The sequence below is a fragment of the Microtus oregoni genome, unplaced genomic scaffold, assembly GCF_018167655.1.
Source record: "Microtus oregoni isolate MIOR12 unplaced genomic scaffold, Mior012 000006F_ref0000085, whole genome shotgun sequence".
Taxonomy (NCBI): Eukaryota; Metazoa; Chordata; class Mammalia; order Rodentia; family Cricetidae; genus Microtus; species Microtus oregoni.
The window spans coordinates 55,639,827-55,667,631 of record NW_024543065.1 but is presented as its reverse complement, the minus strand read 5'-3'; the positions used below and the strand labels follow the sequence as shown (position 1 = coordinate 55,667,631).

Genomic DNA, 27,805 nt, shown 5'->3' with positions numbered 1-27,805 from the left:
AGGTTTCTCTGTGTGACAGTACCAGCTGTCTTGGAACTAGCTCTTGTAGACCAGACTGTCCCCAAACTTACAGAAATCCGCCTGCCTCTGCCTCCCGGGTGCTGGGATTAAAAGTGTGCGCTACCACCTCCTGGACATAAAGAAGGATTTAAGAGGAGATGTTTAGAAACTGACAGCTGGTACACTTGCTAGCGTTGTTAGCGTGTGAAAGACACTAGATTTGATCCCCAGCATTAGAAGAAAAATAAACAGCAAAGTTCCCTCTGGAGCCCACACCTGGTTCAAGCTAGATGCAGGACCCAGAAGCTGAACAGCCCATAGATCCAGGACAGAACCAAACATGACTGGGAAAAAAAAGTCAATTAAATGATCCCTAATGATATTCTGCTATACTAATAGACTGGTGCCTACCCAATAGTCATCAGAGAGGCTTCCTCTAGCAGCTGATGGGAGCAGATGCAGAGACCCACCGCCAAACACTAGGCAGAACCCCAAAGTAGGGGAGGAAGGATTGTAGGAGCCAGAAGGGTTGGGTTGAGGACACCATGAGAACACAGTCCACAGAATCAACTAAGCAGGGTTTGTAAGGGCTCACAGAGACTGAAGCAACAATCACAGACCCTGTAATAGGTCTGAACTGGGTCCTCTGCATATGTTATGGCTGTGTAGCTTGGTGTTTTTGTGGGACTTCCAACAGTAGGAATAGGGGGTTGTCTCTGTTGCCTATGACTGGGACCCTTTCCCTCCTACTGGATTGCCTTGTCCAGCCTTGAGAGGGTCTGTCTTATTGTGATTTGTTATACCATGTTTGGAGCAATATCCCTGGAAGACCTATCCTTGTTTTTGAAGGAAAAGAGAGGAGTGGACCTAGGGGAGAAGAGAGGTGAGTTGGGCAAACTGGGAAGAGTGGAAGGAGGGGAAACTTCAGTTTGTATATAATGTATGAGAGAAAACTATATTTTTCTTTTTGGTTTTTCGAGATAGGGCTTCACTTTGTAGTCCTGGCTGTCCTGGAAATATTGCTCTGTATATCAGGCTGGTCTTGAACTCACAGAGATCCGCCCCCTGCCTCTGCCTCAAGCCTCAGTCTCCCGGAAGCTGGAATTATACACATACCCACTCTACCAGGTGCCTCTACACAGTGAATTAGAACTGTTCCCCACCCTGTTCTTCCCATTCGTTCTCCATCGCTGCCACTAGCAGCCATGCAGTTCTCATGGCCAGCCATCTTCCTGGTCATTGCCCCACCTCAAGGCCTTTGCCTTTGTCTGTCTTTCTGTCAGAACGTTCTTCTGAAGTTTGAAAAATTACCTCTTCTTATCCCCAGTTCACCCAATGGTGTCACGTCAAAATCTTCTGACTATACAACGACAGTGGTACTGGCCAAGCCTCATCCCTCGGCCCTGTGTCTTTGCGCAGCACCACCTCAGGACAGCTGAGAGGCTGTTAGTAGTTGGCCCATGCCTGTAAATTGCTTCAGTCCAGTAGAGGCAAGGGAATCCTGAGTTTGAAGTCAACCTGTGCTACAGAGTAACACACTGTCTCAAAAAGAAAGCAGAGAGAAAAAGGCCAACAAGAGTATCAATGTAAAGCCTGGGCCTAGTCTCCTGCACCACACACAACCCTGGAATGGCAGCATAGGCCTAGCTGTCACAAGTCTCAAAGTAGAGAGTAGAAAATTAGAAACTCAAAGCAGGGGTAGAAGACATGGCTCAGTGGTTAAGAGCATTTGTTGCTATTACAGGGACTTAAGTTTGGTTGCCAGAGACCATATAGGGGCTCACAACCATCCTTAACTCCATTTCCAGGGGACCCAAAATCTTCTTCCAGTCTCCATGGGAATCATCAGGCACTCATGTGCCTGATACACACACAGAGGCAACATATCTATATACACAAAATAATTATGTTTTTAAAAGAGAGACATTCCAAGTCTTCTTCAACTATATATCAAGTTTGGGCCATCTTGAGTTTCAAAGAAAAAAGAAAGAAAAAGGAAAGAAATCCGGCTGGGTATGAGGGCAAAAGCCTTTAATCCCAGCACTTGCAGACAGGCAGGTCTCTTGAGAATTTGAGGCCAACCTGATCTACATAGCAAGTTCCAGGTAAGCCAGGGCTATATAATGAGATCCTATCTCAAATAAAACCAAGCCACCCACAGGCAGTGTGGCAGAACAGGTGAAATTGATGGAGAAGCCAGTGAAAGACCACTCCACTTGGATGGGAGGAGATGGCTTTCTGGTGTTGTCACCACTATGCCCTTCACCTGCCCCACCCCAGGGTGTTGGCTGTGTTGGTGAGGTGTGAAGAACAGACCTGCAACTCCCACTGAAGGAGGGGGAAGGACAGTTTAGAAGTCACAAAAATATATTAAAACAGCTGTCACCTTCCCCCAGCACCCCTCCCCTCCCCAGTGTCTGCTGCCCACCACCCACCAAGGAAAAAGATGGCCAGGGCAGGGAAACGGAGGTGCCCCAGCTGCAGGCCAGGATGGGGGGCCTCCCTCCAGCCTGGGAATGGAAGGCAGCTAACAGTCTTTACAGGTTCGACGCCACCGTCGACGAGGGGGCCGCTGGGAGGTCAGAGGTGCAGGAGGGTCAGGCAGGATGCAGCGGACGGTCGGGCCTTGCCACAGGGACAGAAAACAGAAGAGAAATGAAAAGAGTGAAGAGAAGAGAGACACTACAGCAGGGGGAAGGGGGGAGGAAGGGAAGCCACAGGGTAGGGCAAAGGGGGTGCCTCCAGGTGACACCTCTGGTGGGGTAGCCAGGACAGGAAGACATAAGGCAGCAGAAGCTGCTGGTGGGGGTGGGCTGCATGGAAGGGGCAGGGCACTTGGCTTTGGGGAGAGGTAGAAAAGGAGAATCTGCCAAGGCCACGGCTAGTGCACGGGGGGGGGGGGGGGACGACACGACGACACAGAAAGGGAGGGTCCCAGAGCAGGCAAGGTCAGGCCACAGGAACATCCAAAACCAGGGGAAATGCCTGTGTACCCAAGTGCTTGGAACCAGCATGAATGCTGGAAAGAGCCAGGCTTTGTGTCATCTAGAGCTGGGAAGAGCAGGAAGGCTGGAAGGGACAGAAGCAGGAACCTGCCTGCCATTGCATGCTGCACCCCACCCTGCGTGCCAGCTAGAAGGTCCTTCGGCCCAGTCTTTTGAACACGCTCACAGCGCCTGCATGGTCCATCTGGGCACCAAGGCTCTCAATAGAGCTGCTCCCCCGGGGCCCTACCAGTGTCCTCTTAATGGCGAACTTGACCTCAGCTGAGGACTTACTCTTGGTGCTTGTAACCTGGCTGTCCTGGGCCTCAGCCACAACAGCAGTCTTGCCCAGTCTCTGAAGGACACTGACTTTGGGCAGGGACTCTGGCTTCTTCTCTGGTCCAGGACGAGAGGGAAGCGCCAGGCGCCGCAGTCTTGGAGCTGTTGTGGTTGCAGAGCTTGTAGCTTTGGCTTTGACAGTCAGTGCTGGCTGGGGACTGGCCTTGGTGGGGCCCCGTCCTGGCTTCTTTAGGACCCCAGCATACTGCAGGACAGAGCTGCTGCTGTCATTGTCACTGTCCCAGGCCAAATCCTCATCCATCTCCGGGGTGGCCCCTAAGCGGCTGAAAACTCCTGTGGGCTGTAGAGTGAGAGGAGAGGCAGTGGGCCACTTAGTCACTCGGCAGGCTGCCTACGCTATGCTGGCCTCTAAGAAGTCGGCGTGCAGGGCAGTGCCATCCTATGTGAGGGGAAGCGTCATGAGGGGACCAGAAGCTAGGAAGCCCAGGGAAGGTTCCTTAGGAAAGAGCACAGGCCACTGGAGCTCTGAAAGCTGAATGGCAGGGACTCAGTAGAGACAGAGAGGGGGCTGGAGAGATGGCTCAGTGGTTAAGAGCATTGCCTGCTCTTCCAGAGGTCCTGAGTTCAATTCCCAGCGACCACATGGTGGCTCACAACCATCTGTAAAGGGGTCTGGTGCCGTCTTCCGGCCTGCAGGCATACACACAGACAGAATATTGTATACATAATAAATAAATAAAAAATAAAAAATAAAAAAAAAAAGACAGAGAGAAACAGGAGGGCCCTGCCAAGGGCAGGGTGAGCACTCAAACATTCTCCAGCCATTTTAGCTGTTAACTGTGTCATGCCTCAGATAGAATTCAGGGCCCCAAGACATTGCTGGGACATTCTCTACCACTGAACCACACCCCAGCCCCTTACAGGGTCATTTACTTAGCAGACACTGTACCTTGGCCTAGGGTGAACAGTGTTGAGGATACTGTGCTGGTCAGGACAACCCTGGCCAGCCCCTCCTGGAGTCATAGTGCAGTGGAGTAGGCAGCATCAGAAATAACTCCACTGATTCTACAAGTTCAACAGTCAGTCATGTGCTATGAAGGACAGCATGTCTTCATGAATTTTCTTTTTCTTTACTTTTTGTGACAGGGGTTACTACATAGCCCATGGTCTCAAACTTGAGATCCCCCTGCCTCAGTCTCCTGAGTGCTGGGATGACGGACGTGGACTGTCACTGCCAGCATTTGAAGGGGAGTAGCATGCTGCAAATCAGGCACAATCAGGTCTTCTCAGAGATGCCAGGAATTGCAGGCTCTTCAAGATGAGCAAGCAGAGCAAAAAGTATACACTTGGTTCCTAAGGCAGAAGTGACAATCACACTTTCTGAGCACTCACTAAAACCTCAAATGGCTGGACCAGTTCTATGGGCCTGTGTTACCATCACCATCATGGTAAGATTCAGGGAGGTAGTTCTCCCATGGTGAGCATGAGACTCAGTGAAAGCCACAGCATCCACTCTGATACCTAAGGAGCGTTTGCCATGTCCTGTGTCCCAGCCCCTGCTGACACCCACAGCCGCCCTGTGAACTGACACTATAGATTTAGGAACTGAGGTACAAATGGCCATACACACAGTGAATGTGAGCTCGAATGGTATTACACACCATTCCCAGAGCCTAGGGAACTGCTGGTTACAGCAATAAGAATAGGCTTTGTTCAGTGTTGTAGGCAGTTAAAAAAAACAAAAACAGCCAGGCGGTGGTGGTGCACACCTTTAATCCCAGCACTAGAGGAGCAGAGGCAGGCAGATCTCTGTGAGTTGGAGGACAACCTGGTCTACAAGAGCTAGTTCCAGGACAGGCACCAAAGCTACAGAGAAACCCAGTCTTGAGAGAAAAACAAACAAAAAAACCTTGGAAGTACAAGTGCTAGTCTGTGATCTCAGTACTCATGAAGCTGAAGGAGAATGATCATGAGTTCTAGCCCAGCCTAGGCTACAGGAGAGACTAACAAAAAACATCCAGTCCTAAAGAAGCCAGGTGTGGCAGCACATGCCTGTCATTTGAACTCTTGGGAAGCAGAGGCAGGAGTTCAAAGTCATTCTTGGCTACACAGTGTCAGAGCACTCTGAGCTATATGAGACTCACAAAAAAGTTAAACTCCCTCTTCGTATGGCAGCATGGCTGTAACTGTGAGGACAAGGCTAGCGGGCTAATGGCAGAAGTGTGGGACCCTATCTACCCAGGCAGGCCAAGGTGGCAGACATGGACAGATGAGGTCATCTGACTTGGAATGCATTCAGCTGACTAGATGCAGATGGCAGGCATGCTGAGTTGGAAGCTCAGATAGAAGTAGCTACAGTAGAAGATCCTGAGACTAGCTGGGACCTGGGGGTAGAAGAAAGAAATCTAGCAGCCAAATAAACTGGGGCTGGCCTACAGATCAGCGGAGGAAAGACAGGGCACACAGGAAGTCCACCACAGCCAAAGAGAAAATGTGGGTTCAAACGTGGGAAGAGAATGCAGACACCTGGGACACAGACACGGAGTCAAGCAGCACACTGACAGGACCGACACTGGGTCACGTGAGTCATCCCAGCACACCAGACTCACCTTAGTCCCTGTCGTAGTGTCTACTTTGGTCTCAGCACCAAGGCGATCGAACACGGATGTTCTATGGAGACCTGGGAGAAAAGTGGCACCATGAGGCAGTACCTGCCTAGTGGTTCCATGGGACCATGTCTAGGCTGCCCACAGAGCAGACGCCAAGGTGGGAAGACCTAGCAGGGACAGACCATGCTTGGCTCAGGCTCTGCAACTACACTGGAGGCTCAGGTTGACCTTCACACAAACTCACAAGTGTCAAATCTGGGAAAGATCAATGAACTGGCTAACTTGACCCAAGCCACAGTCATCAAAGACTAGGGAACTTTGATTATGAAAATGTCCCCGTAAGATGGGCTGTAGCTAGCCTGAAGGGCATTTTCTTAGTGATTGATCAGGTCTACAAGAGAAGGCTGAGCAAGTCATGGGAAGCAAGATAGTAAGCAGCACCCCTCCATGGCCTCTGCATCAGTTCCCGCTTCCAGGTTCCTGTCCTGCTTGAGTTCCTGTCCTGACTTCCTCCAGTGATGTGGAAATGTAAGCCAAATAAACCTTTCCTCCCCAATCTGTTTTTTTTTTTTCTTTTTTTTTTCTCCCGAATTCTAAGACCCCAACCTGTTTCTGATCATGGTGCTCCGTCATAGCAATAATAACCCTAACTAAAACAATCAATGAAGATTGATACCTGAAATCACTATGCCTCTGTCTAAGCTGATGTGGAAGGAAGTGTTTCTTTGAGAATGGGTCTTATGGAGCCTAAGCTAACATTGAACTATGTAACTGAGGCTGGCCCTGAACTCCTGATTCTCCTACCTATACCTCCAAAAGCTAGAATTATAGCTAGGTGGCACCACACCCAGCTTTTGGGTAAAGAGTTCTTAACCTCCACTTGTTCCTTTTATGCTGGCAATTGTGGGTAACTGGCAGAACGTGATGAATGGTGTTGAGTACTCTATTAAATAAAACCTACATCTCAGCAGCACAGTGGTGGCACACGCTATTAATCCCAGTACTCTGGAGGCAGAGATGGGTGGGCACTCTGTGTTCAAAGCCACACGCTTGGTCTACACACAGTCAGAGCTACACTAAGAAATCTTATCTCAAAATGAATAAATAAATAGATAAATAAATAATCCCTACATTCCACCAACACAGCGTTCCTGAGTCATAGCCCAAAATACTATGGAAACAAACAATCATTTAAAAAGAATAAACCACCAGCTCAGGTGATGGTGGCACACGCCTTTAATCCCAGCACTCAGGAAGCAGAGGCAGGTGAATATCTGAGTTTGAGGCCAGTCTGGTCAACAGAGCTAATTCCAGGATAACCAGGGCTACACAAAGAAACCCTATCTGGAAAAAAACACAAAATAAATGACTAAGTAAATATAAATAAAGTGAAGGAAACGGAACAGAGCCTCTCTAGGGGCATAGTTGCAGTGATACAGGCAGACCCATACATCCTACTCTAGAGAGGGACAACACCATGGGTATGGGACCCAGGAAGAGGACATGCACCATCTAGAATTCTTCCAGGAGATGAGCTCCTGCTTTGCCTCACAGTGCTGGTGTCCACTACAGACCTACCCTTAACCAGGTATGGTCACTTGCTTCCCAGGCCAGCCCTAACTGTCTTTTTGTCCTTGCCTTCCAGGGACAAGACATGAGGAGTCCAGCTTCATGAATGGCAGGATGACAGCAGAGTCTCTTCCTCTGTGGTCACTGTCCCCTTAGCCAAAGGCCCTGTTACCTGCTCCCCTCTGAGCCCCACCTACTGGGAAGACCATCACCAGGCAACAAGCTAAGAGAGCCCCATCTGCAGCCCACACAGCCTGTACCTTTCGCTGCCTGCTGCTGCTCCAGGATCTTGCGTGTACGGGGGGTGGTCCCCTTGGGCATGTGGATGATGTACTTTCCCTCCATCTCGGCTGTCACCCGCCGCCTCTTGGTAGGAACAACCAGGCTCTCCTCCTCCCTGAGGGCCAGAGCTGGTGAGGAGACATGGGGTTAGCTCCTTCAGGGATAGATGTTCTGGAGGGTGTGGGGGGAACCTAGCTATAGACAAGACAATCTGTAGCTCAGGCTGGCCTCCACTGACAATCCTGCTGCTTTAGCCCTGGAGGGGCTTTAGCCATGCACGATAATGCCCAGCTGCAGACCAGTGTCTTTCATCTCCTTACTTGTGAGACGGGATGGTTCATGTGCACAGCTGCCCCCATCACCAGACTGAGTCACGGAGGACATCAGTCATCTGGTGTGGCTAAACCACAGATGTGCCTGGGATTTGCAAGTGGCAGTGGCTTCCCAGACGCTGTAGACTACAGGACCCACTGGGATGGGGATCGTCAGACCCCGCGGTGCTGCCTTCAGAGCTGTGTGCTTGTGCCTTCTGCCGATTTGTTTTGTGCTTTCACTTTTCAACAAGCACAAGGTCCATACTTACTGTTCAAGGATTATGTAGAATTAATTATACTTTGAAATCTATATGTTGGGGCTGGAGAGATGGTTGAGTGGTTAAAGAATATTTGCTGGTTTTCCAAAGGACCTAGGATTAATTCCCAGCACCCACACGGCAGCTCACAACCATCTGTAACTACAGTTCCAGGGGACCAGATGCCCTCTGTGGCTTCTGTTGGCACTAGGCATTCATGTGATGCACAGATACACTGCAGACAAAACATCCATACCAAATAAAACAAGGAAAGAATCATAATGTGTGTGTGCACACATGTGGAGAGACCCTTTACTGTGTTGGTCCCAGGGATTGAACTGTGTCACCAACCCGAAGTTATACTTCTTTTCTGTTGCAAAGCCAGGGTTTCACAATGTAGCCCACACTGGTCTGGGACTTGTAATCCTCCTACCTCAGTTTCTCCACTCCAGCATGTTCTAACACACTTTATACTTCAAATACAAAAACGAATTCCTTTCACAGTGTCAGGAGGGGGATGTGCCACCACTGTCTCAGCATTGTATTAACTACTTTTAACTTTCTGTTTTTCCTTTTTGGTCAGTTGTAACTCTAGCCTGGAACTCTATATAAAACAAACCAAACCTGAATTTGAAATGATCCCTGCCTCTGCTTTCTGAATGCTTGACTTAGAGGTGTATGCCACCATATCTAGATTTTCACATTTACTTTTTGTTTGTTTGTTTCTCAAAACAGGATCTACCTGTGTAGCCCTGGCCATCCTAGAACTCGCTCTGTAGACGTGGCTGGCCTCGAACTCAGAGATCCATCTGCCTCTGCCTCCAGAGTGCTGGGATTAAAGGCGTGCGCCACTACTACCTGGCCCTTACTTACTTTTATTTACAGATTATTTGTGATGCTGGGGATTGAATCCAGGGTTTTGTGTATGCTAGGCAAGTACTCTACCACTTAGCTACAGTCTAGTCCCAGAATCTTTTTTCTTTTTATGAGACAAAAACTTGAGCTTGTAGCCTAGCCTGGATGCAAACTCACAGCAATCCTCTTGCCTCCACCCTCCCAAATGTTGGTATTATAGGTGTGAGCCACTACAACCAGCAACTAATTTTACCTTCTAGTTGAAGGTGCTTACACACACACACACACACACACACACACACACACACGGCAAAGACAAAGCCAGCACAGTGGCAACAGATAGCGTGTGATGAGAACTACTGGGCAGCTGAAAAGTGAAGTCCTTTCCCTGGGCCTCAGTTTCCACAGGTGCCTTATGACACTAGGAAATGGGAATGGGTGCAACAAAGGGCCAAGAACACGGCAGAGAGCAGCAAAGTTCGAGAGGCCAAAGGCTGAGTCCCACTACCAGCTTGAAGCCCTGGACAGAGGGTAGTCAGAAAAACTCAAGCAGAAGCACGCTGCAGGTTGAAGGTCACAGGCAAGAGCTGGAAGACAGCAGGCAAGAAGTGATGAGGGCTGGGGCGTGGCTTGCCTAGCGTGCACAGAAGCCCTGGGTTCGATCCCCTAGCACTGCATAAAAAGGTGTGGTGATCCATGCTTGAGGTTTGAATATTCACATGGGAGGCGGGAGGAACAGGAGTTCAAAGTCCTCCTGGCTATATAACAATTTCAAGGCCAGCCTCAGTTACTAAGAAGTGGAAAAGCCAGGTCTCTAGTCTATCTTGGAGAGCTTCTCACTTTCCTTGAAATCAAGACATCACCACTACCCTCTAGAAACAGTAACAGGGAGCTAGAGATATGGCTCAGTGCATCAGATCAAGGACTGCTTTTGCAGAGGGCCCAAGTTCAGATCCCAGCAACCACATCAGACAGTTCATAACGGCCTATAACTTCAGCTTCAGGAAAACCACTCTCTGGCTTCCATGGATACCTGTACACACAAGCACACAACCACAGACATACACATAATTTAAAAAATAAATCTTTAAGTTAAAACAAACAAAGAGGTCTCCTTGTGGAGCAGTGGGAGCAGGGGCTGTCCCCAACACTTTGGCTAGCTTCTGGGAACCTATTCCTCACACTGGGTTGCCTTGCCCAGCCTTAATACAAGGGGAGGAGCTTGGTCTTACAGCAACTCGATAAGCCACTCTTTGTTGACACCCACGGGAGGCCTGCCCCTTTCTGAACAGAAACAGAGGAGGGAATAGGGGGAGGAGATGTAATGTAAATGAATACATTCAATTAAAAAAAGAGAGAGAAAAACAAGACTTGATCAAGTTCACAGAGGTCAATGACCCTTGGGTGGTCTCTGAATCTCTCTCTCTCTCTCTCTCTCTCTCTCTCTCTCTCTCTCTCTCTCTCATGCAAGCACACCTGCTCACCCATATCCCCCTGCAATTCTGCCCAAGAGCCCTCACCGGCAGCCTTGGCACTCTTCGCTGCCATCTTGTTGGACACGGTGACGGAGATCTTGGAGCTGCTGGTGTCCGAGCGCCTTGGCGGAGTGTGGGGTGGAGAGTCATGGTTCAGGCTGTTGGTGATCATTCGAGAAGCAGCTGTGGGAGGAAAGAAGTGAGTCCAGTCGTGATGTGGGTACCCGGAGAGGGGACTGGAAAATGGCGGTGAGAATTCTGAAGACCAGTCTAGGAGTGAGTTCTCAACCCAACAGCGTTGGAGCCTGGCTGCCAAGGGAAAGCACTAGATTGAATCAGGAAGAAGCAGCGGCAGTCACCTTGTGACTGCTCCATCCTCATGATGTAAAGGATGAACAGGAACCTGGAAGGTATCTTCGGTATCTTCATATTCCCAGGCACCAGCTTATCATGTCTACTCCTCAGAGAAAACTCCTCTAACATCCTACGTCACCAGGACCACCTTTAGCTTCTGCTACCTGACCCATGACATGCTTTGTTCCACAGTTCTCAGTTTATTTTTATTTTAAGTGCATTGATGTTTTACCTGTATGTATGTATGTCTTTGAGAGGGTGTCAGATCTTGCAGTACAGATTGTTGTAAGCTGCCATGTGGGTGCTGGAAATTGAACCTAGGTCCTCTGGTCTTAACCATTGAGCCATCTCTCCATCCCCCCAGTCCTTATCACTTGACAGGATTTTTCTTTTCTTTTCTTTTTTTTTTAAAGATTTTATTTATTATGTATACAACATTCTGCCTCCATGTATGCCTGAATGCCAGAAGAGGGCACCAGATCTCATTACAGATGGTTGTGAGCCACCATGTGGTTGCTGGGAATTGAACTCAGGACCTCTGGAAGAGCAGCCAGGGCTCTTAACCACCGAGTCATCTCTCCAGCCCCTTGACAGGATTTTTCTTTATAAAGACTTGTCTCAGCCAAGTGGTGGAGTTGTGTGTTGCACACTTTAATCCCAGGTGGATCTCTGTGAGTTCAAGGCCAGCCTGGTCTACAAAGTGAGTTCCAGAACAGGCTCAAAGCTACAGAGAGGGCTGGAGAGATAGCTCAGAGGTTTAGAGCACTGACTGTTCATCAAGAGTTCCTGCGGGCGGGCGAAGGTGGCACACGCCTTTAATCCCAGCACTCGGGAGGCAGAGGCAGGCGGATCTCTGTGAGTTCGAGACCAGCCTGGTCTACAGAGCTAGTTCCAGGACAGGCTCCAAAGCCACAGAGAAACCCTGTCTCGAAAAAACAAACAAACAAAAAAAGAGTTCCTGAGTTCAATTCCAAGCAACCACATGGTGGCTCACAACCATCTGTAATGAGATCTGATGCTTTCTTCGGATGTGCAGGCATACATGCAGACAGAATACTGTACACATAATAAGTAAATAAATCTTAAAAAAAAAAAAAGCTACAGAGAAACCCTGTCTCAAAACAAAAACAAACAAACAAAAAAGACTTTGTCTCACTCTGGGCTGGCCTGCAACTCACAACATAACCTAGGCAATCTTCCTGCCTTCGCCTCCCGAGTGTTGGGATTATACACGAGCCATCATGTACAGCTTTGGTTTCATTTTTGTGTTACTTGAGATTATAAAAGGCGTTTAGGCCAGGCATGATGGAACACGCCTTTAATCCCAGAATTTGGGAGGCAGAGGCAGGTGGATCTCTGTAAATTCAGGGCTAACTTGGCCTACATGCAGTCCAAGCCAGTCAGGGCTGTATCTATATAGTGAGTCCTTGTCTTAGAAGGAAGGGAGGAAGGGATAGATGGAGGGAGGGAAAGAGGTATGGAGGGGGAGGAGAGAAGGGAGGGAGGGAGAGGGAGAAGAAAAAAATGCACCCAGAAAATGTTATGGGCAGACCCTTTAAAGATGGGCAAAACTCATCTATACTCCTGGTGGCCAGGAAGGTGGTTGCCCTAGGAGAGCCATGCTTGTCTCTGCTTGGGATGCTGGCTATCGGCTATTTTATACTGAATGCTATTCAGGAGCTTTTAATGAGTTAGTGCCGAGGCTAGAACACAGGGCCTCAAAAGCTAAGCAGACACTCTAGAGCTGAGTTACACCCCAGCCAGCAAAGCCATTATGACCAAACCTTTTCTGTATATGTGATGTGGGCTTATTAGAGATATGAAGTCTCATTTCTACATCCTCCCTACACCAACACCTTTGGGTGTGCCCTGCCACTGACTCTACCTACAGCCTTGTGACTCTGCTTTGTCCAATGGTACAAGAGCAGTGTCACAACAGCGGAGACTCCCTAGGTCCTAGTGCTGGGGCCTGCCTTCTGAGGCTGTTTTTAGGAACACAACTAGGCTAGCTTGCTGCATGATGGAAGGTGCCAAGTCACCTCTGTTACTCCAGCTGACATCAAGCCAGTAATGAGATGTGTAGATGAAGCCATCCCTCAACCTAGATGTCAGACCTGCAGAGACCTGTGAGCTGGATCCGAGCACAATGGCCAGCAAACTCATAAACGGAGAAGTAAATGTCTATGACTACATACACCTGGCCAACTGCCTGTGAGCATCCTGGAACTCTCCTGTCTCCACCTCCCATCTCACCTGGGATTACAGATGTGCACCACAGCAGCCATCTTTACTTGAGAGCTGAGGATATATATATATATATATCCCAGGACGAGTGCATACGCGCGCGCGCACACACACACACATTGTTTTATCTTGAAACAGAATCTCATTGTGCACCCCTGCCTGGCCCAGACCTCTCTACATAGATCAAGAGAGCCTAAAACTCAGAGATCTGCCTCCACATGCTGGGATTAAACTCCTCAAAATCAAGAGATCCACCTGCTTCTGCCTCCTGAGTTCTGGGATTAAGTGTACAGCTTCTTGGTAATTTCTATTGGGGGGAAGCCGGGGCTCAAGCCCTACAGAACAGATGTGGAAGTCAAAGGACAAGTTTTCTGTCAGTTCTTTCCTTTTGATTTTCACAGGTTCTAGACAACTCAGGTTGCCAGGTTTGCATAGCAAGAACCTTTTGCAAGCCCCCCCCCCACCTTTTTTTTTTCTTTTCTTCTTTTCTGAGATAGGATCTCATGTATCCTTGGCTGGCTTCAAACTCATTACTTTGAATTTCTTTTTTACTTTTAAACTTTATTTTTTATTTAGGTGTGTGTAAGAGAGAAAGAGAGCCATGTTCATACAGGTTTCTTTGGAGGCCTGAAGAGGGTGTCAGATCCCTGGTGCTGGAGTTACAGGCATTTGTGAACTACTTGATGTAGGTGCTAGGAATTGAACTCAAGTCCTCTGGAAGAGCATTAAGTGTTCTTAATTACGGAGTCATCTCCCCAACCCCCTACTTTAAATGATAAACCTCTTGCTACCACTTTCGAGTGCTGAGATTAGAGGCGTGTACCACAGTGCCTGGGTTGTTTGGAGCTGGGGATGAGCCCAAGGTCTCATGTATGCTAGGTGAGCACTGTGCCAGGTGAGTTCTAGCCCAGCGCTGTCTGTCTGTCTGTCTGTCGCCCAGGTCTTCAGTCTGTGTGCACTCATCTGCTCACTGCGATTCCCTACAACCCCTGCACCAACACACCTGGCACTCCCGTAGCTGTTCACAGATTTGCACCAGCACCAGTACATGTTCCCAGCCTGGGTCCAACAGACCCTGTGGCCTTCTGGTGTCAGCTCCCCTAAGTGTCTTTCCATGGTCTACTTACTGCTAGGAATGTAAAAACTGGTCAGTCTCTTTTTTGTTTTTGCTTGGGGACTGCATAGCTTTAAATAACACCCAGCACACTGTAAGGCCACGATGTGCTTCATGGGAACATGTGTGGCTCACAAGCTTTGTTCTGGAATGAGTCACGGTGGTGCTGGCTGTGAGCTCAGCAAATGACTCAACGGATTATAGTAAACAAGGTGTCCTGAAAAAGGAACATGGGGGCCACTGAGACGGCTCAGTGAATAAGGGCAGTAACATGGGTAAAGGTCCTGATGCCTAGAACCCACATGGTGGAAGAGGAGAACAACTAAGGGTCCGTTAGCCACCACTTCTGTCATGGCACACAAATACTCCCCAGACATGCAAACACTGAATAAATAAATGTAAATAATAAACACATTTTTTATAAGCATGGTTAATTAGCTTTTTTGTCAACTTCATACAAACTAGAAGCACCAGGGAAGAGGTAAAAATGTCTCCATCGAACTGGCCTATAGACAAGCTTGTGGGGACAGTTTTTTGATTGATAACTGGTGTGGGAAAGCCTACCTCACTATAGGCAGTGCCATTCCTGGCATGTGGTTGGTCCTGGAATGTGTAAACTTGATAGTGGAACAATGTCTATTAATTAATCCCAGTACTCAGAAGGCTGAGACAAACAGATCTCTATGAGTTCAAGACCAACCAGGCTACACAGTGAGACACTATTTCAAGAAAGAAAAAAGAGAAGATAGGTGCATGCAGCCTGGAGAGCAGTCGAGGAGCAGCGATTCCTCCGTGGCCTCTGCCTGCAGGTCTTGGTCAGGACATGTAAGCTGCACAAACTCTTTCCTCCCCAAGTTGCTTCTAGTCATACTTTATTACCTGGTGGGGAAAGTGAAGGTGCTTGCCTAGAATCCCAGCACTTGGGAGGCAGAGGCAGGTGAATCTCTAAGTTCAAGGCTAGCCTGGTCTACATAGTAAGTTCTGAAAAACAAACAAACAAGCCAAACAACAACAAACACCAAGCAAATTAGGACAAAGGAATATATAAGGTGGGGAATATGGACTGAGAATATATAAGGTGGGGAATATGGACTGAGAATTTATAAGGTGGGGAATATGGACTGAGAATATATAAGGTGGGGAATATGGACTGAGAATATATAAGGTGGGGAATATGGACTGAGAATATATAAGGTAGGGAATATGGACTGAGAATATATAAGGTAGGGAATATGGACTGGGAATATATAAGGTAGGGAATATGGACTGGGAATATATAAGGTAGGGAATATGGACTGAGAATATATAAGGTGGGGAATATGGACTGAGAATATATAAGGTAGGGAATATGGACTGAGAATATATAAGGTAGGGAATATGGACTGGGAATATATAAGGTAGGGAATATGGACTGAGAATATATAAGGTAGGGAATATGGACTGAGAATATATAAGGTAGGGAATATGGACTGAGAATATATAAGGTAGGGAATATGGACTGGGAATATATAAGGTGGGAAATATGGACTGAGAATATATAAGGTAGGGAATATGGACTGAGAATATATAAGGTGGGGAATATGGACTGAGAATATATAAGGTAGGGAATATGGACTGGGAATATATAAGGTGGGGAATATGGACTGAGAATATATAAGGTAGGGAATATGGACAGAGGTGTAGCTGAGTGGAAGGAACAGCAGCGTGCACGATCAGTCTGACAAGCTTGCACAGGCTCTAGACTGCACGCCCAGCACTACCAAAGGAAATACATCCATTGTGATGATCTCAGAAGCAAGAGGCTAAGGCAGGACAGTGTCAGCTATATAAACCTTTGGTTTTTTAAAAAGGAAAGGGATTGGGGGCCAGAAAAAAGTCAGAAAGATGACTTCAAAGGAACAGGTGCTTATAGCCAAGCCTAATGACCCAAGTTTGAGCATCAAGATCTACATGGTAGAAGGAGAGAACTAACACACAATATGTCCTCTAAACTTTCTCAGACACTTTGTCTTGTGAGCGCTCTCGCGCTCTCTCTCTCTCTCTCTCTCTCTCTCTCTCTCTCTCTCTGTCTCAAAGGGGCTTACTCAAACAGTCACTCCCTGCCTAGCTTGTTTGGTCCCTTACAGGGGGCATCAATGGCTTTGATTCTACCTCTGTATGTACAGGAAGAGACTGAACAGACACAACTCACCGCTAGCGGCACCGCGGCGAAGCTCACCCTGGAGGGGGCTGGGGCTGCAGGGCACTGATTCAGTGGCAGCTTTGCACATGTCCTGGAAATGAGAGGTAGCAGGTTAGCCCAGAACAGGGGACCTAGAGAACCAAGCAGCACCCAGAGGGTCAGAACACAACCGGTGTAGACCTTAAAAGCTGTTCTGCCAGGCGGGCGGTGGTGGTGCACACCTTTAATCCCAGCACTCAGAGGGCAGAGGCAGGCGGATCCCTGTGAATTTGAGGCCAGTCTGGGCTATAGAGCTAGTGTCAGGAGAGCCAAGGCCACACAAAGAAACCCTATCTTAAAAAAAATAATTAAAAAATAAAAAAAGCTGTTCTGTCTGTTCTGCTCTGGTGGTGTTCTTGAATCCATTTTTAGTTTTAAGCGTGTGTGTATATGGTGTACATGAGTACAGGTGTTTGCAGAGGCCACGGGTATGGGATCCCCGGAAGTGCAGTTATAAGCAGTTGTGAGCTTGCTAACATTAGTGCTAAGAACTGAACTTGGGTTCTCTGGAAGAGCAGCGAGCAATCTTAACCTCTGAGCCATCTCTCCAACTCTACACTATGCTCTGGGCAAAAAGAAAGTACCCTGTGCTGTGGGATGTTTATTCAACTAGACAAAGATGTGTCATTTGTTTATGCTATACTTGCATAACTATGAAGATGTGTTGCTGTTTTACTTTGCTTGCCTAAGGTATCTGACTGACCTAATAAAAAGCTAAATGGCCAAAAGGTAGGCAGCAGAGTGATGGCAAGGCTAGTGGACAGAGAGAATAAGGAGGGGGAGAAATCTAGGTGTGAGAGCAGAGAAGAGAGAACAAGGGAGAAAGAGAGAGAGATGCCCGGGGCCAGCCAGGGAGGCAGCTACCAGCCAGATATGAAGTAGGACGTACAGAATGAAAAACAGGTAGAAAGCCCTGAGGCAAAACACAGATTTAGAAAAACAGTTAAGTTATAAGAGCTAGTGGGACAAGCACAAGATAAAGCTGAGCACTCATAACTAGTAAGTCTCCATGTCATGATTCAGGAGGTGGTTGGTGGCAGAAAAGAAAGCCAGCTACAACCCTGGGTTGGCTAGATAGCCCAGCAGGTAAAGACACTTGATGTCACCTCATGACTTAAGTTAATCCTTGGGACTCAAATGATGGAGAGAACCCACTCCAGCGTTGTCTTCTGACTACCAAACATATATGCCCACACATCCATCACACGCACATCTATTCAATATATATATATATATATATATATATATATATATATATTTTAATTCTCAATCTAAAATTTAAAGAAATACAATGTCTTGCTCGCTGCCTCTCCGACTGAGTTGATGCCTCTTGCTTGAGGAGGTCCTCTTTGCAGGGTCCAGGATGAGGCATGGTTGGAGGCCTGTCTCTACAAGTTACTGTGAGGGGCAAGGCACCTGGCAGCCATATCAGCAAGCTCTGGGTTTGACTGAGAGACCTTGCCTCACTGAATAAAGCGGAAAAGTGATTGAGGATAATTCCCTTTATCAACCTCAGGCCTCTACATGCACACATACACATATGAACATCCACAATCCATATGTGCCCATGTGTATATATCACACACGTGAAAAATGGAAAAAGAAACACAAAATTAATTTTGCCTCACTGCATATGAAAGACAGAGAAAACAAGGCTCAGCGAAGTCAGGCAACATGCCCGATGTCACACAGCAAAGAGCTGAACCTACCTCTGAACACTGCACATTCCTTTGCCGCCAGGCCTCCTACCGGGCCCCACAACAGCCGCCTCCAGTCTCACACTTTCCCCAGGAAGTAAGAGGCACAGAAGAGCACCTACCTGGCGGTGTACCACCTTGGCATGCTTGAGGATGGCAATGATGTCACCCACTACAGTCACGCCCAGCTCGTTCATGATTTCCTTATTGAGATCTAGCAGCATGCTCTTCTGGATCCTACAGGGGAGGACAGTGATGAGGTCCCGCCCAGCAAGCTCCTACCTCCTCCTACCCCGTTTCCCAGTCCCAGCAGTCTCCTCACCGATTATCCACAAACATCACAGCATAATTGACAGCAGGTCCTGGGGGAATGCCAGCTTCCTTGAAGAACTGGATCCACTCAGAAGTGGCTGTGGGTCAGACAGGACAGTCATTCGCAGCAGACTGCAGCAGCGGTGGTTCCCAGAGACTGAGCTCCTGATGCCAGCCTCACACTGTGGGCGCTCAACTCTCAGTAGAATGAGAACCCCTGACCGCCTGTGAGTCAACAGGCAGTGACTCCCCAAGCTGGGACCTGAGAAGCTGGGAACATGCCAGGACATGATGCTCCCGAGTTCCCAATCCTTTTCCATCTTGTTCTCCTATCCTCCACCCTATCCTGGTGCCCTATCCCACTCGTCTGGCCTGATAGCTCTCATCCCCTGCCCAATGAGGAGCCCAGGTCCTGGAGTCAGTCTATGGCCTTAGCAGGGAGCAACCAAGCCTGAGGGAGAGACTCACATTCACGTGTTATCAGGAAGCTTGACTGGTTCAATCCTGGTTCCCCACCCCGACGTGTGGAGGCCACCACACGCAGTTTAGGTGGGGCTGGGGGTGGAGCCCAGGGCTTTGTGCAAGTGAGACAAGCATTGTGCTAACCAAGCTAAATCCCCGCTGCATCCCTTGAATCCCTCTTTTTTATTTTTATTTCTTCAAAGACAGAGTCTCAGCTGGTATGGTGGCTCACACCTTAGGAGACAGAGGCCAATAGGGCTCTCCCTGTGAGTTCAAGACCAGCCTGGTCTACACATCAAATTCCAAGACAGCCAAGGCTATATAGTGAGACCTTGTCTCAAAAAAATGACAGGGTCTCAGGCTTGCTTTGACCTCACCAGGTAGCAAAGAATGACTTTGAACTCCTGATCCTCGTGCCTTCCTGTGCTGGATCACAAGTGTGCACCACCCACAAAGGCCCGACAGAGCCTGATGTCCAAGGAGCTGCAGAATCTCTACATCAGGCTCACACAACCGTGCTGTGTATTACAGAGAAAAGGCAAACATGTGACCAATTGAGCTGTCATAAACCAGTGGCCATTAAGAAATACTTGGGCCACTGGGTGGTGGTGGTTCATGCCTTTAATCCCAGTATTCAGGAGGCAGAGGCAGGTGGATCTCTGAAAGTTCAAGGCCAGCCGTGTGTACAGAGCAAGTTCCAGGAAAGCTAGGGCTGTTACAGAGAAACCCTGACTTGAAAAACCAAAAAAGAAAAGAAATATTTGGGCCACAGGAGGTAGTGCGAGCCTTTAATCCCAGAACTCAGGAAGCTGAAGTGGTGGGTTTGAGACAACTCTAGGATGCACCGTGAACGATCAAGAGAAATTTGTCTCCAAATAAAAAAAAATGTAGCTCCTACCCAGAAATGTTACATTGTGTAACAGTGTATCTTAGACTCGGGCAGGATGAGGTTACCTAGTAACCTCAAGAGAAATTGTCAAGAATATACACTGCAGACGTCTATCCCAGAACAAAACAATTTCCTTTACTGTATGCCTATCTTCAGTGATGAGGATGGGACAGGCCTTATGAATGGCAGTTTAAGGGCTCTATTCTAGCTCTGAGAGCCCCTCCTCCTACCCTCAGTAAACCATAACACTGAGTTATACCCCAAGTCCCTCACAGGGAATCCTAGGCAAGTGCTTTACCACTTAGCTACACCTCAAGCCCTAAGCAATATCCCTTGACAGTGGCATCGGTAAACATCGTGTGAAATACTACACAGCATTAAAAAGGAAGACACTAGTTCTGCTTAGCCCCACAGGTGCTCTCAGTTACACATCATTATATACTGCATGGTTTTGTTTATGTAGACTCAAAGCCTGGGCCCTGCTAAATGTTTGTCTTTTAGTTGCTTTTAATTCCATACAAATATATTTTATGAATTTTCCTTTTTTCTTTTTCTTTTTTCCCCTGAGACAAGGTTCTCTGTGTAGCCCTGATGGAACTCTCTCTGTAGACCAGGCAGGCCTCAAACTCAACGATCCAACCGTCTCGGCCTCCTGAGTGCTGGGATTAAAGGAATGAGCCACCATTGCCCGGCTATGGATTTTCGTACATGTGCAAGAGATCTCAACATTTTCCTAAGTCACCATGTGATCTCTGTGCCTTGACAATCCCAACAGACAACCTAAAAAAGAGCGGGGGATCTGGGTGTGCTGGCACACAGTTATAACCCAGCACTCGGGAGCTTAAGGCAGGAAGACTGAAAGTGGCCTGGGACACATATGGAGACTATGTCTTCCCCTACCAAAAAAACTAAGAGCAAGAGAAGGAGCAAGTAAGCTAACCAGGCTGGTGGTAGTGCCTATGAGCCCAGCACTGGAGGAAAAGGCAGAAAGGAAAAGAGGTCAAGGTCACCCTTGGCTCCAGGAGTAGCAGGTTAGCCTGAGCCTGTATCTCAGGAAAGAGAGAAGAGAGATAATCTGGGGCTGTCTCGCATCAAGCACAAATAACATCTGTTGAGGAATGCACCCAAGATTCTACATACGGTAATCTCTTCAATCCAGGTGGCAGGATTACCATCTCTAACTCACAGGTAGAAAAACTGAGGCTCTAGCAGGCCAGGTGGAGCATGGACCAGAGGGTCTTATGAAGTTCTCCAGGCCAAACTCCTAATGCAGCAGGCCCAACTCAGGAAGAACACAGCCAGGCTCCAGCCCCACCCCCACCTCAGGAGAGCACAGCTGTTCCTGCCTGTTTCCAACCTTCCTGCTTCATCTTTCTATACCCAGACCATACCCCCAGAAAGGAGGGCACAAGGGCCCTGCAGGGAAACCAGACTCACCCATAGTCACTGAGACCATCGTCTCCCTGGCCTTGACTCTGCTTCCTGGAGCCTGGAAGATAGAAGGAGAGGTCCCATTTGTCGACCCACAGAGAGTTTGAGGCTCCCGGTGCTGCCGGCCTGCCTGCCAGAGGAGCATTCCTGGACTAGGGGCTCACGACCCAAGAATAGCCTGAAGCAGCTGGCAGGATGTCAGCCTGGGACAGAGCTGCCATAGCAGCTATCGGCTCTGCCTGGGGAGGAGCTCAAAGATGGTGTCCTAGCTAGGCTTTCCATTGCTGTAATAAACACTAGGACAAAAAGCAACCTGGAGAGGAAAAGGTTTATTTCATCTTACAGCTTGTAGTCCATCTTAGAGGGAAGTCAGGGCACAAACTCAAGGCAGGAATTGGAGGCAGGAGCTGATGCAGAGGCCACAGAGGGGTGCTGCTCACTGGCTGGCTCCCATGGCTTGCTCAGTCAAGTTTTCTTGTAAGCCCACAACCAGCTGCCCAGGGATGGCACCACCCACACACCACCATGGCTGGGCCGTCCCACATCAATCATCAATGAAAAAAATGCACCACACACTTGCCTACAAGCTAATTTTATGCAGGCATTTTCTCAATTGAGATTCCTCCTCCCAGATGACCCTGGCAGGTTGACATAAAGGTACCAGCACAGAAGGCCAATGTCCAAGCTTCCATTCCTCACACCATGACAGGTCCAGCTGGAATAGTGGCCCCAAATCCAAGCATATGGACCCACTCACAGCTCAAAGGAAACTCCCTAAGTCAGCCACAGTGGCACGTACCTGCTACCCACCATTCAGGAAACTGAGGCAGGGGGATGGCCCAGGCTACAAACAAGACCTTTTCTATTTGTTTGTTTGGATGTTGACAGTTCTAGCTGTGCTAGAACTCAGTCTGTAGAACAGGCTGGACTTGAACTCAGAGATCCCGTCTCTGCCCACCCCGCATTGCTGGGACTAAATGAGTATGCCACTATATCCAGTGTGAGGCTCTTTCTCAAACATAAGACAGAAACTAGGCAGGGTAGAGTGTCTGAAATCCCAGCATTCAGAAGACTTGAGACAGAAGGCTAATGAGTTCGAGGCCAGCCTAGGATACATAAGACTCTGCATCAAACATAAAACAAAAGATTTAGTTGGTATGTAGCTCAGTGACAAAATTTTGGCCTAGCGTATGCAAGGCTGGGTCTGGTCCTCAGCAAAATAAATAAACAAACAAACAGGTTTCCCAAGAACCTTCAATGCGGAAGATACTTCACCATCCCGAGGAGGACAAAACCATGGAGCCCAATTGGGGCAGAGAAGCAGGGGACAGACAGCAAACCAAACAGCTAGAAAGGCAGTGGCTGTGGAGAAAGCATGGATGGCCGGGGAAGAGCGGGAGCCATTCCAAGAGGCTGATCTGCCAAGACTGAGATGTCACGTAGAGACCTGGGGGAGGTCAGTGAGTGTGTGGTTCTTTTAGAGGAAAAGTGTTCCAGAAAAGGGGACAATGAGTCTAGTGTCCTAAGCCAGAAGCTCCTCCAGTGTGCTTAAGAGCCAGACTGGAAGGGGATGGAGTGGAAGGGGGTACCAGACCCCAAGAGGCTCCAAAGGAATGGAAAACCAGTTTTCACTGAGATGATCAATTGTTTAAAGGAGGTTGAAGAGCTTTGGAGGCCAGCCCAAGCTACATAGCATGTTCAAGGCTAGCCTGGGTTGTACAGCAAGACCCAGTCTCGATAGGTAGGTGGGGCTACAGGGGTAATTCATTGGGTGAGTACTTGCCTAGCACAAATGAGCTCTGGGCTCAATCACCAGCACCATACACACCAGGTTCACATACCTGCAGTCCCAGCACTTGGGATCAGAAGTTCAAGGCTAGCCTTCCTATACAGCAAGTTCTGGATCTGACACCAATAACAGTTCAAGAAACATCTCTGAGAAAGTCAGGACATGTCACATACCAAGCACCAAGTAGCCACCAGGTCAGAGCACCACAAAGATGCCTTCCAACAGCCTCACAGGGGAAGACTATTATTAGTTCCGTTCTCGTCAATTAAAACCACACCTGACTCAGCAAGGAACAGCCACTTGCCAAGTGCCATATGCACTCTGACCTTTCTGAGATTCCGAAGCGAGTTCTCTCTGATTCCGAAGCCCATGGAGCAGGCCCTCGCGAGTGTTTACTCTGTGCCAGGAACTGGGAATATGCACATCTCAGTGGTTCTGCATGGTGAGCCTGGGAGGAAGAAAAATGAGCAAAAAGAGGAAATAAAGTTAAAGACAGAGAGCATGGTAAGCCCAAGAAAACACAGCAGGGTCGCCGCAGAACCAGGACTGAACTCAGGTCAGTCCATTGACTGGAGACCGAGGGACTGCTACACAGCAGGCATAACCAGCCTTTCCTTGGAAAGCCTCACTTAATCCTAAACCAGAATTCCCTAGGGCAGTGAAGTCGCTGTCAACTCAGTTTCAGCTCCCTAACACCATTTTGCCTATTTTAGTTTGGTGAAACTGGGTCTCCTGAATTAGTCAAACTGGTCATGAATTCATCATCTTTCTGCCTCTATCTTCCAGGCACGGAGCTTCTTCTCCCTACTATCTTAAAAATCCATTTCCAGGGGCCAGGGAGGTGGCTAGGGGTTAACACAGCTCCTTGCTTTGGTCTGGTTCCCAGCACTCACACAGCAGGCCACAACCACCTGTAACTTCAGTCCCAGGGGATCCAACAGCATGGGCTCCCAGCACATCAGGCATGCGTATGGTGCAAACACGCACAGGCCGGTAAATACACATATGCAGAAAAATAAATGAATCCTCTTTTTAAAAAGTTCATCTCCCCAGCTGGGGAGGTGGCTCAGTTAGTCTTGTGCATGAGATTTGAGTTCAAATCCCCACCACCTACTTCTTATAAAGCCAAGCATGGAGGAGGGGAAAACAGGAGGATCCCTGGAGCTCAGTGGCCAGCCTGTCTGCCCAAATGCATGAGCTGCACATTGAATGAGAGACCCTGACTCAAACATAAGGTAAAGAAGGACTGGGTTGGCATCCACAGGCATGTACACACACACACGCACACCTGCACATGAGCATACACACAAATGAGCAAGTGCACACACACACGCACACCTGCACATGAGCATACACACAAATGAGCAAGTGCACACACACACGCACACCTGCACATGAGCATACACACAAATGAGCATGGGCCCACACACAGATTAATATTTTACAAGTTCATCTCTTTCTGAATAGTGAAAATTGACAAAATTAACATGTTTAAAACTCAAGGAATTAGGGGGGCTGGAGAGATGGCTCAGTGGTTAAGAGCATTGCCTGCTCTTCCAAAGGTCCTGAGTTCAATTCCCGGCAACCACATGGTGGCTCACAACCATCTGTAAAGAGGTCTGGTGCCCTCTTCTGGCCTGCAGACATACACACAGACAGAATATTGTATACTTAATAAATAAATAAATAAATATTTAAAAAAAAAAAAAAAAACTCAAGGAATTACCATTTACAAGAGTCCAGATGCTTTTATGTCCTTAGGAGACTTGAATCAAGAGCATGGTATTGGAGGCTGCGGTAGAAGCTCCAAGAATTTGAGGACAGCCAAGGCTAAATACCAAGGTCCTGTCTCAAAGAAACCAAGAAGAGTGGAGAAGTAAAGAGAGGGGGCGGGGAGCTTAAACCGAGGTCTGGTTTTGCTATACTTTTCTGGGACTCACCTCTCAAAGCCATCTAAACGATGGTATTGCTACCCATCACACCAGCAGGCACCTGTAATCCCAAAACTCGGAAACTGAGGCTGAAATTTTGAGTTCCAGGCCAGGTGTGCTACACAAAGAGACCCTACCCCAAAAAGTCCAGGGCTGGGAAACTGTTCAATGTCGGAGCATGTGCCTAGCAAATACTTAAAAAAAAAAGATAAGATAACCTACTCAAGGGGGCCTGCCTGCCTCCAACTCAGACCACAGGAGTCCCATCCCATGCAATGGACAGCACTGACTCTCAAAGGCTGTCCTAATCTCCACACAAATTCCGCAGTGTCCATGAAGGATGGAAAGTCTTTAAAGGTGTTCTCAGAGGCAAGGTAAAGGCCACCAGGTCAAGTTTTCCTCTGACCTAACACACACATCCACATAATAAAACCTATCTTTTTTTTTTTTTTTTTTTTTTTTCCGAGACAGGGTTTCTCTGTGGCTTTGGAGCCTGTCCTGGAACTAGCTCTGTAGACCAGGCTGGTCTCGAACTCACAGAGATCCGCCTACCTCTGCCTCCCGAGTGCTGGGATTAAAGGCGTGCGCCACCATCGCCCGGCAAAACCTATCTTTTTTTTTTTTTTTTTTTTTTTGGATTTTTCGAGACAGGATTTCTCGGTAGCTTTTTTGGTTCCTGTCCTGGAACTAGCTCTTGTAGACCAGGCTGGCCTCGAACTCACAGAGATCCGCCTGCCTCTGCCTCCCGAGTGCTGGGATTAAAGGCGTGCGCCACCACCGCCCGGCTAAAACCTATCTTTTTAGAAATTTTAAGCCCAGTGGTGGTGGCGCACGCCGTTAATCCCAGCACTTGGAAAGCAGAGGCAGGCAGATAGCTGAGTTTGAGGCCAACCTGGTCTACAGAGCAAGTTCCAGGACAGTCTCCAAAGCTACACAGAGAAACCATCTTAAAAAAAAATTAATTAGTTAAAAAATTAAAAAGGTGTTAGGGGGATAGAATGTGCAAACTCAAAGTTCCTACAACTATGTATGGCACATAGTAAGTATATTAAGTTAAATCTTAACTAAACTAGTGAGTTGTGGACCTAACCCAATGTTAGTTGCATACAGGTGTGAGATGGGCACCAAGTATGACTATTTAGCCAGCCAGACATTGTGGATCACACCTTTAATCCCAGCACTTGGGAGGCAGAGGCAGAGACAGGTGGATCTCTGTGAACTGGAGGCTAGCTTGGTCTACTGAATTACAATACAGCCAGAGCTACATAGAAAAACCCGGTCTCATAAATAAATAAATAATGATCAGGGCTGCATAGAAAAACTCGGCCTCATAAATAAAGAAAGAAATCATCGGGGCTGGGCTGGAGATGGCTCAGAGGTTAAGAGCACTGACTGCTCTTCCAGAGGTCCTGAGTTCAATTCCCAGCAACCACATGATGGCTCACAACCATCTGTAATGAGATCTGGCGCCCTCTTCTGGTGTGTGGGAAGCAGAATGTTGTACACATAATAAATAAATAAATTAAAAAAAAAAAAAGAAATCATCAGGGCTGCATAGAAAAACTCGGTCTCTGGGCTGGAGAGATGGCTCAGTGGTTAAGAGCACTGCCTGCTCTTCCAAAGGTCCTGAGTTCAATTCCCAGCAACCACATGGTGGCTCACAACCATCTGTAATGAGGTCTGGTGCCCTCTTCTGTCATGCAGGGATACATACATAATAAATTAATAAATCTTAAAAAAAAAAAGAAAAAGAAAAACTCAGTCTCATAAATAAATAAATCGTCCAGTTTTCAAATATCTTTCATTTACTGCCCACACTGAAGAGATTGGTCTATTACTATTGTATTTTAAGTTAAGTTTCCCTTCTCCTGGCAAGCAATGTTAATTTCCCAAGTAGGATAACGATGTAAATTTCCCCTTTTAAATTGAGGAACATGCATCTGTTAGTACTTTAAATCTCTACTTCAATACTCGGCAAATATCAGGGTGTCGATCTTCCCGGCTGTTTCCTTGCTTTCTCTGGACTTCCCTTGTATTTTGTTGGGACTCGCAGCTACTACAATCCCAATCTACTGAGCTCTTGGTTTGCCAAAGACATTCATCAAAACCTGCACGATGAACCTACGAAGCTGAGACTATCATTGTGCAGAGGAAACTAGGGTTCCGAGAGGTAAAGACACAGTCCTAGTGCTGCACAGGGAGCTGAGATTCGAACCCTGCTAGCCCGGCCATCTTCCGCGCATGTACCCATCATCAGTTTTAACAAGGATGGAAGAGCAACGACGGGAGCTCTGGGAGCAGCCGTGGCGTGCACGAGCTGACGTTCCATTAAAAGGGTACTACAGTTTGCTTCGGGCCCCATTGTACAGAGGAGGAAACTGAGACTCGGAAAAAGAAATCACTTATCTGGTCGTACAGTGTGGTCCGCACTGGGACTCCAGACCATTGGTCACTCTGCATCTCCATCCCCAGCCTCCTCCAACCCAGTCCCGCCACCCAGGCCCGCACCTCACCTGGCCCCGCGGGCCCGCACCCCCGAGAGCCGCCTGCCCGCCCTCCGGGTCGCGCCAACCGTCAGCCACTCCTCCCACCGCCTGGGCCGCCCGCCCCGGAAGTCCTGTCCTTGATACCGGATCTGACTGGCCCGCCCACCTGGCCGCTCTAGCCCTCGTAGCCGCCAACCAGCGAGAGAGTGCGTCGATCGCTGTTGTCACGT

General features: G+C 48.2%; 1 protein-coding gene across 4 annotated transcripts; it reads right to left on the bottom strand.

Moving 5' to 3' along the window:
- CUNH19orf47 (chromosome unknown C19orf47 homolog) lies at positions 1 to 27,695 on the bottom strand. 4 transcript variants are annotated; one of them, XM_041653678.1, is made up of 12 exons: positions 27,603 to 27,670; positions 24,885 to 25,003; positions 23,485 to 23,606; positions 21,376 to 21,427; positions 18,598 to 18,685; positions 18,398 to 18,512; positions 16,549 to 16,630; positions 10,691 to 10,828; positions 7,723 to 7,872; positions 5,894 to 5,964; positions 3,279 to 3,624; positions 1 to 2,625 (listed from the first exon to the last, which is right to left on the bottom strand). In XM_041653678.1, exons 3-12 carry the CDS (start codon positions 23,527 to 23,529, stop codon positions 2,528 to 2,530), a joined length of 1,185 nt encoding a protein of 394 aa, XP_041509612.1. In that variant the 5' UTR covers positions 23,530 to 23,606; positions 24,885 to 25,003; positions 27,603 to 27,670; the 3' UTR covers positions 1 to 2,527. The 4 variants fall into 4 exon arrangements, with proteins under 4 accessions (XP_041509612.1, XP_041509610.1, XP_041509611.1 ...); XM_041653676.1 differs by having other exon boundaries at positions 1 to 3,624; positions 27,603 to 27,673; XM_041653677.1 differs by lacking the exon at positions 24,885 to 25,003 and having other exon boundaries at positions 1 to 3,624; positions 27,603 to 27,695.
- Between the last annotated feature and the right edge of the window lie 110 nt (positions 27,696 to 27,805).

Coding starts and splice junctions, on each gene's coding strand:
- CUNH19orf47 (XM_041653677.1), bottom strand. CDS start 23,529: ATGGGCTTCGGAATCAGAGAGAACTCGCTTCGGAATCTCAGAAAG. Junction 10,829..16,548: donor TCGCCGCGGTGCCGCTAGCG/GTGAGTTGTGTC, acceptor TTCCTCCCACAG/CTGCTTCTCGAATGATCACC. Junction 3,625..5,893: donor ACACTACGACAGGGACTAAG/GTGAGTCTGGTG, acceptor CTCACTCTACAG/CCCACAGGAGTTTTCAGCCG.